Genomic DNA, 8,009 nt, shown 5'->3' with positions numbered 1-8,009 from the left:
GTTTTTGTCTATGATCAGAAGTTATTCCTGTTTGGTGAATCTGAGATACAACTTGCTTGGGTCTGTTGTTTCTAGGTTTGAGTAGCATTTTGCATCCGGTGAAACTTGCTTTGGTTTTATATTAAATTCAATTACTATCTAGTAATCCTAGTCCTGTGTCATTACTCAATGTACAGTTTTTACAGTATTAGTAATCTCCCCCTCAGCATGGTCTTAAGAGTTGCTGAACTAGAGCTTCTTTATTAGCTTCTTGCAGTGAAATTGTCGTGGAATTGTCAAGCCTATTTATGTGGTTAGTGCTTGGTTCCTGGGTTCCTTTGGTTGTTTTCTTCAACATCTGTTCCTGTTTTCTAGCATGTGAATTTAACTCAGATGCCAGGTTTTTGATCAGAATTGCCAAAGTGCTACTTATTCCATTATCAATACTTTGCTTCTTGGTCAGAATTATCAAGCCTAAACTTTTAATTGTGTGTTACAGCAACCTTTTCCTAGCAGAGATTTTGTTGCTTTTTTTCTTTTGAAGGGATACTTCGGAATTTCTGAATATTGAACTGACAATGTAGGCTTTGTACTAGTGGAAACCATAGTTTTTACTGGGTAAATATGTAATTTCTGTTTCGTACTGTACATGTTTATTCTGTTAGGGTGACCTGCAGCAGACAAATTTTTTTAGGTGAATTTTGCGAAATTTTTAGGTGAAGTTGTGAATGTTTTAGGTGCACTAGAACATGAATTGGTGTTTGTCTAGATGAATTTGTATGTATCGGTCTTTCTTTTTTGAGGCTTTAGGTTTTTACATGGAAAAAAAGTTTTCCCCAAAGAGTGTATCTGGTTACTAGATCAAGGCTTTCAGACTGATATCGTATGTTCTTTCTATGCATCTATGTTTTAGTATTATTTAACCACCTTTCACCTAATCAAGCTGAGATTACCATAGGCATGGGTTTAATGGGTTCAAAAATAAGTATTAAAACGAGGGTAAAGAATGATAAACTTGATAGGAAACAAAATTAAAATAGCATATTTTTCTAATTATGGCTCGAATACAAGTAGTTTCTCCCTGGTATACAAGTTTTCCTTTTGGAGGATTCTTCACAGGTGACGTCTTTGAATGTGTTCAACTCGACCTCTTCAAAAACCGACAACCTTTTGTTTCTGCTTGTGCCACCGAAGTAGTGTTTGCATAGCTTTTCGCACTCCTCATCTTTCTCTGATATAATGTGATCCATCGATGAAGTCCATTCTAGTTTAGACGTATCGGCCGTTGGTTTCTTTTGTGCATTTGAAGGCGGTATGTTTGGTGGAGGTTGCGAAACTAGAGTAGCGGCCGTCGGTTTATTTTGTGCATTTGAAGGCAGTATGTGTAGTGGAGGTTGTGAAAGGGCTGCTACTCTAGTCGGTTTCTTCTGAGAATTAGAATGCGGTATGGGTAGAGGCTGCGATCGTGCCACAAACTTGGCGTTGTTGATTGCCTTGGTTGACTTCCCTCTTTTCCCCCTTGGCATATCTAATAAAGATTACTTGTTTGCCAAACGTTTTATGCTACTTGTTAGCTTCTTCTTGTTTATGCGTATTTTGTGGTGTGCTTTCTCAGTTTGGTTTGGCCATTTGTATATATAAAAGAAGAGGGTCATCGTTATCCTATTCAACGTAGGTTTTGGATTTGGAGTAAGATTTTTTTTATTTGGAAAGTACTTACATTTCCATTTTGAAATGGATTGTATGGAATTGACAGTTAAAACGTGACCATATCTAGACTTTGGAATTAGAACTCCCAAGTTTATTAGTTGATGCAAGATTGCAAGTTAAGACAATAAGGGTGGACGTGTACACTTAAAGGTAAAATTTATCGATGTTGTCCTCAATTTCGATAGTTGAATTTTAACTATAGGTGATAGTTAGCATATGTACGAGCTGGTAACAAAAAACAAAAAACCAATTGAATCAACCGGGTGTTGAGACCTAACCCGACCCGGCCCACCTTCAGTAGAGAAAAAATCACTACTTCGGTACTCCCCTCAGTCTCAGTCTCTCTCTTCTCAAGCTCTATAATTCCCTAAACCCTTTTGGCGAGTGGATCTGACGAATCACCTTGTGATTTCCAGGTATGCTATTCAAAATCCCCAATTCCCTGAACCCTAGAACACGATTCTCGCACACGTCTGCTTTAGTTCAAGTCTTTAGGGTTTTAATTTTTCTTGTGCATTCATAATTGTTGAAATCTTCAACGATTGTTAACCAAGATTCAGTATTGGCATTAGTATTATGATTATTATTTTCCGAGAGAAATCCAAGTATGTAATGGAGAAAATTGGAAATTGGGTTTAAGCTTTGGGTCTCTGAGGTTTAGTCATCTTAGTTCTGCTTAGTGCTGGGTTAATTTTGTAGTGCCTTTTCTTGTTAAGTGGTGTGTTAAGTTACAAAGAGCTTGTTGTTTTAAATTGAGTTAGATTTGGTGTGATTATTGTTAATTGTGCAAATTTGTTGTAAAAAAGTCGGGGTATGATTTCTAGATAATTTTTATGTGGGAGTGGATTTGGGTTTAGATTCTGTACGAGTAACTGTGGTGGTTATAGTGATTGTGTCGTTGTTCTTGGTTGCTCCAGTGATTTTGGTTTCATTAAAAAAAACAAGTCAAAGATATTTTGGCAGTAGGACTAAAATCTGTGCAAATTAGTGTTGTGAGTTTAATCATGAGGACATGAGGAAGATCCTTCTTTTAGAATGAAAATTTATAAAGCTGCTCACCATCAAAGTTATGATGTTTCTACACTTGACACTAAAGAACTTTGCACTGTATTAGACTGGTAATGAATACATTTAACAGGTTTTCCTCATCAGAGTTCATGTAGCTCTGTTGAGATTTTCATGCACCCTTCTGTGAGTCTGTAATACTAGTTTCCGACTTTTATGATATGGTCTATTTAATATGCCACAATGACCTATTGAAATCTATAAAGTAATGCATGTCGTAACATTGTAGTGAGGACTAAATGACTATCCAGGTTCATTGTGTTTCCGTCTGTTATAACTGCTGAAGAAGAGGCTGACCTTGAATTGCGATGGTGGATGCTTGGTGGTCTCTGTTAGCTGCTATCCCTGCAGTGGTTGCAGGACAAGCATATCGGGTCAAGAAGAGGCGTGCTGAAGAGGAAAGATTAAAGAGCGCTAGGGGAAGGGAGAAGAGTTCTGATGAGATTTTTGTCTGTGAGAGGGTATGCACATCAAAGAGAATGCTAAAAAAGGTAGGTGCATTCTCAAAGGATCCTATTCCTGATACGTGTGTTACTGTATGTGGTGTCTCTGAGCTGGATGCATGCGCTGATGCATGCGCACGCACAGTTTGCGTGAACCAACACCAAGTACCCAACTGGAATGACATCTGTCTTCGGAGATGCCAGAGTGAATGTCTAAAACTCTCTTCCTCCAGTTCTTCGTAGGACATTCCTTTTTGTTTCGATAGAGAGGTGTGTATAACAAGTTGAGTTGTCATAGTGTCAGCTACTCCCATTTCTGATATGCGTGCCCTGATTGTGGATGTTGAATAATATTAAGCTTACAAGTATGAATTTGATATTTGCCTATTTGATCTGGCTTTGCTATGAGGCTTCTTTGTTGCACTTGGTTGGTGCTTAAATATTAGTCTTTTTGGTGAAAGTATCACCCATCTGCTTAAAAAGAAACTGTCATTTTCTGCTTTTATTTAACGATCAAGATCGTCCTATCAAATATCAATTATCATTGGTTGCTTATTGGTAAGTAGCAAAATCATCCATTTCAAAGAGAAGTTGCGATGTTACAATGTAAAGGCGATCTTGCTGCTAAAACCTTTTTTTTGTTGATACGTTCACCCTTCACTAATTCAGTTCTAAAATGATTAAAGCTCTGCGCTACTCTCATCATTGGTAACAACTTCCTTTACCTTCTCCGCAGTCTTGTGTACAGCATCAGCGGCTGTTTTAGCTGATTCCTCCACTGTATGTTTGCTTGTTTCGAAACTCTTCTGCGCTGCATCTTTCATCTTCTCGCCTGCGCCTTCTTCAGTTTCGTCTTTTTTATCATCTGCCCTGAAACTGATTCAATGTTTAGAAGTTTGGCTTTGGAAAATCATTATAACTCAGCAAAGTTTATCCTCATTTCAAAAACCAAACAAAAGCTGGGATTCCTAAGGATCAAAATGCAGAAGTTTTCAAGTAGTGTCAAAAGAGGGAATACCCATTGTTAAATGTTCTCAAACGTTCCCACTTTTTCATCCCACACTCTATGGAGTACTAAGATAAAGCGATTGTTTTGGACAAAATTGTCATGTACTTATGCAAAATTGGTTTATCTAATGAAACAATTGGTCTACCCCATCAATAATCATACTTACTCTAAAGATGGAGGCATAAACTGCATTTGCATATCTGATATGGTGGTTTTCATCTTATCCCAGGCAGCTTGATGAGACTTCTGCAGCATGGAGACTGTGTCTTGCAGCACAGACAATGTCCTCGTAATATACGTTTGCTCTTCCTCATTCTGTTGTCCTTCTTCTGCAATTGTTTTTGGTATCTGAAGCGAGACGATGATGAACCAGAAGAGGAGAAGTGCAGTTCTTCTGCTAAATTTGTCCATGCTACGAAAATTGGAGATTTAAAATAGGAGCTCAAATGGGTCATATCAATATCAAATGTCAGGGAGTTGTCTGAAATTTGAACACTTTGTAGGCTTGTAGATTGTTACATATGTAAGGTAACGTGGGATGTGCTTCTTGTATGTAGGATTCAGAATTTGAATATGTCAATCATGGCTGAGATCAAATTGGAATTGAAGGCATAATGATTTATGGCTTGCAAATTATTTTGACCAAGTGCAGTAACTAATCATGTGGATCTGTAGCATGTTAATCTCACACAATCTCTTGCAATTTCAGATTTATAACTTTCTTGACAAATTAGTTGTCTTTTTAATTCTTTTTATGCACTTTGTTTTTTTTTTTTTAAACAATTTTAAACAAAGACTTTTGTCAACAAAATTTCATCTGTAGGCTTTTCACTACGAATATTTGTTGAGAAGAAGTCAAAATTTAAACAAGATTACTGCTAATGTTGATGACTTGATGATGCTCAGCGGAAAGAAAAGCAGCTTTCGTTGCCCCTAATGTCGATGAAGGTGACGCTGTAATCGGACAAAATGGGTGATGAGTAAGTGAAATGACCAAGAGTTGGCGCCGTTTTTTAAAAAACCTTGGTGTAAACTGAGCTATTTCAGTGCCTTATGTTTTCCTCTTCAAGCAAGGAAACACAGCTAGCACGCTACACCTGCTCCTTTAGTGCATCTAATCTCGGCCATCATTGCAGCTGATCGAAGTTGCAGTCCCAGTGCCGGAAGCCGGATGCATATCTACACTCAAACACAATTTGATTAACAAATTCCTCTCGGCGCAAAATGTAATCAGGATTCAAATTTGATCATCTCTTCAAACTCAAATCTACACACAGTAGTGGAACTTAAAAGAGGCCAGAGGGGGTCATGGCCCCTCCGGTGATCTCAAATTGGTATAACATTTATGTTTTAATTAGGTTTTGATTGACATTGAGTTCAAAATTTTGGTATATATATATATATTAGCCTATTTCGGGGAATATTTTCTTTTATTTTCTTACCTATTATGCTATTTTAATCCTATCAATGAATGATAGAAAGAGAATAGATTGATTAGGTTTCAAACCCAAAAAGAAAATTGTATATTTTTTTGGCCCCTCCAGAATTTTGATTCAAGTTCCCCACTATCCAGAATTTTGATTCAAGTTCCGCCACTGTCCAGAATTTTGATTCAAGTTTCAAACCCAATACACTTTCTTGAATGATCAGCAAATCGTAGAAATATCAAATAGCAATTTCTAAAAGTCGACTATTGCCCATTGTAATACTTTATACTTTGCTATATAAAAAGTCGACGACTCACCCGAGATCCGACTAAATACGGGTTTTCGAAACGGGTAAAGGCCCAATCACAGGTCGGTGCCCCAACCTCACTAATACCCCAAATCGTCCGAAGGAATCAGAAATTGAATTTGACCCCAAAAAAACGAGTGCTCCCATCTCTCTCTCTCTCTCTCTCTCTCTCTCTATTCTTCTAGGTTTCCGTCACCGTCTGTCAAACATGTCCGGCGAAGAGGAAGAGAACGCCGCCGAGCTCAAAATCGGAGACGGTAACCACCCCTCTCCTCTAATTCCAGATAATCGTATCCACTGTTTGGTTTAGGTTGGGTTATTGTTGAGAAAAGGTTTGGGCTTTTTGGGCAGAGTTTCTCAAGGCCAAGTGTTTGATGAACTGCGAAGTTTCTCTGATTCTTGACCACAAGTTCGAGCAGTATCAGCAGGATGATCCCAGGAACCAAGTCTCCCAGTGAGTCATTCATGCCCTTCTTTTTTAATTCGAAATCGTAGGAAACTTGCGAGCTATGTCAGAATTTGATGGCGAAGATTGTGCATTGTTAAACCCTATGATGCTAAGAAGTGTTTTATGTTTGAGAAAATTGAATTGTGTTTTTATTGTTTTCGTGTTTTGTTTTGTTAGGGTGTTTGAGAAGTCTATGCAGTATGTGAAGCGATTCAGCCGATACAAGAATCCTGGTGCCGTGAAGCAAGTGAGAGAGTATCCTTTTCGAGTTGGATGTTGCTTTTTTATAGATATGTACACTTGAATGTTAATGCATGTGTGCATTGTTGTAACTTGTATTTTGATGAGTTGCAGTTGCCTTCTTTGAAGCATGTGTGTACGGAGTTGGGCTTGCTTTGATGTTTAGGAGATGGAATGTAGAGCTTAGTAGTTGATTCATTTGTTTAGTGTATCTGGCCGATAAGATATAGGATTTCTAATATGAGATTAAAACTGAGGAATTTGTTACTTCTTTTTTAAGTCGATTGGTAGAGATGGCATGGTGTGGTCTGCATTGTATCTGTTAAGTCACATAAGTACTTGATTGGGAAACATCAATATCACTAGTGATTATGATAGGGTGGCTTATGTTGGTTAATTTTTGATACGATAATCTCGAACGTCTGTTGGAAATTTTGCTACTCCATCTGCTGCATGAGTTGAGCCTTAACTGAAATTCGAAATTCAGAATCCTCAGTAAATATCAGCTGACTGAGTTTGAGGTAGTTGTTAATCATATACAGTTCACTATCTTCCTTTTGTAACACGAATATTATAAATGTTGGGTTGCTCTCTGCTGTGCAGCTTTGTGTCCTTGGGAATCTCTGCCCTGAAACTGTTGAGGAGGCTATTGCCATGGTACCATCTATTAAGGTATGACTTACTCCTAGCACCTCTAGTATGGTATTTCTTATATTGTTAATAGGGATCTCGGGATATATCAAATATGATAGTTGGCATACTTGGTACTTTTTCATGTTAGGGAATGATGTAGGATCTGGTTGTTAGCTGCAAATGGTTAGAACATATTACTAGCGTTCATGTTGAAAAAGAACAAATCTGAAGATTTGATTGTTTTGGATAGTAAGGCAAATAGTATGGTATTTCGGTTTCTTATACTACAGAATGAATATTGAAAATTTGGTTAAAAGTTTTAAAAGAAAAATTGTGAGTTGGGGAGGATAATGTAGACAGGTTGATATGATTTTCAGTTTTTGTTCTAGTTGAAAGGAGAATTTGCCGTTTCTTCTGGACTTTTTTGGTGAGCAAATTTAATATCTATTAACAATGCATTCCTCATGCAGGCAAGAGGACGGGTGCACGATGATGACGCAATTGATAAAATGTTGTGTGACCTGGCACTAATCAAGAAATTTGAGTAGAGCCTGATACTGCTGTCAGATATTTGGTTGTTGCTCTTGTAATCTGCCAGTGTAGCAAAGTTTGAACACTGATATTCGAGCCCTTATTGAGGATCTTACCTCACTGAACTTTAGTATAACTTCTACCTATTGTTAAACATGTCAAGTGGTGCTTTATTAATACTTAAATTGTGAATCTTCTTTCTTTCTGGCATTATTCT

At 37.6% G+C, this 8,009-nt stretch overlaps 3 protein-coding genes across 4 annotated transcripts; 2 read left to right on the top strand and 1 right to left on the bottom strand.

Moving 5' to 3' along the window:
* The first annotated feature begins 2,029 nt into the window (after positions 1-2,029).
* Positions 2,030-3,546, top strand: LOC126797673 (uncharacterized protein At5g64816). 2 transcript variants are annotated; one of them, XM_050524366.1, is made up of 2 exons: positions 2,030-2,105; positions 3,006-3,546. In XM_050524366.1, the coding sequence occupies exon 2, from the start codon at positions 3,063-3,065 to the stop codon at positions 3,438-3,440; it is 378 nt and encodes a 125-aa protein (XP_050380323.1). In that variant the 5' UTR covers positions 2,030-2,105; positions 3,006-3,062; the 3' UTR covers positions 3,441-3,546. The 2 variants fall into 2 exon arrangements, with proteins under 2 accessions (XP_050380323.1, XP_050380315.1); XM_050524358.1 differs by having other exon boundaries at positions 2,050-2,105; positions 2,984-3,546.
* Positions 3,547-3,877: 331 nt separating this feature from the next.
* On the bottom strand, positions 3,878-4,617 carry LOC126802288 (uncharacterized). The gene is made up of 2 exons (XM_050529899.1): positions 4,373-4,617; positions 3,878-4,067 (listed from the first exon to the last, which is right to left on the bottom strand). Exons 1-2 carry the CDS (start codon positions 4,615-4,617, stop codon positions 3,878-3,880), a joined length of 435 nt encoding a protein of 144 aa, XP_050385856.1.
* A 1,417-nt stretch (positions 4,618-6,034) lies between these two features.
* On the top strand, positions 6,035-7,993 carry LOC126797664 (DNA-directed RNA polymerase II subunit 4). Its single transcript, XM_050524350.1, has 6 exons — positions 6,035-6,197; positions 6,292-6,394; positions 6,566-6,643; positions 7,116-7,149; positions 7,232-7,300; positions 7,732-7,993. Exons 1-6 carry the CDS (start codon positions 6,149-6,151, stop codon positions 7,807-7,809), a joined length of 411 nt encoding a protein of 136 aa, XP_050380307.1. The 5' UTR covers positions 6,035-6,148; the 3' UTR covers positions 7,810-7,993.
* Positions 7,994-8,009: the final 16 nt, after the last annotated feature.

This window comes from Argentina anserina, chromosome 1 (assembly GCF_933775445.1).
Source record: "Argentina anserina chromosome 1, drPotAnse1.1, whole genome shotgun sequence".
Lineage (NCBI taxonomy): Eukaryota > Viridiplantae > Streptophyta > Magnoliopsida > Rosales > Rosaceae > Argentina > Argentina anserina.
This window is presented reverse-complemented; position numbering and strand designations above follow the sequence as displayed.

Coding starts and splice junctions, on each gene's coding strand:
- LOC126797673 (XM_050524366.1), top strand. CDS start 3,063: ATGGTGGATGCTTGGTGGTCTCTGTTAGCTGCTATCCCTGCAGTGGTT.
- LOC126802288 (XM_050529899.1), bottom strand. CDS start 4,617: ATGGACAAATTTAGCAGAAGAACTGCACTTCTCCTCTTCTGGTTCATC. Junction 4,068..4,372: donor TTTATGCCTCCATCTTTAGA/GTAAGTATGATT, acceptor AATCAGTTTCAG/GGCAGATGATAAAAAAGACG.
- LOC126797664 (XM_050524350.1), top strand. CDS start 6,149: ATGTCCGGCGAAGAGGAAGAGAACGCCGCCGAGCTCAAAATCGGAGAC. Junction 6,644..7,115: donor GCCGTGAAGCAAGTGAGAGA/GTATCCTTTTCG, acceptor TTCGAAATTCAG/AATCCTCAGTAAATATCAGC. Junction 7,301..7,731: donor CCATGGTACCATCTATTAAG/GTATGACTTACT, acceptor TTCCTCATGCAG/GCAAGAGGACGGGTGCACGA.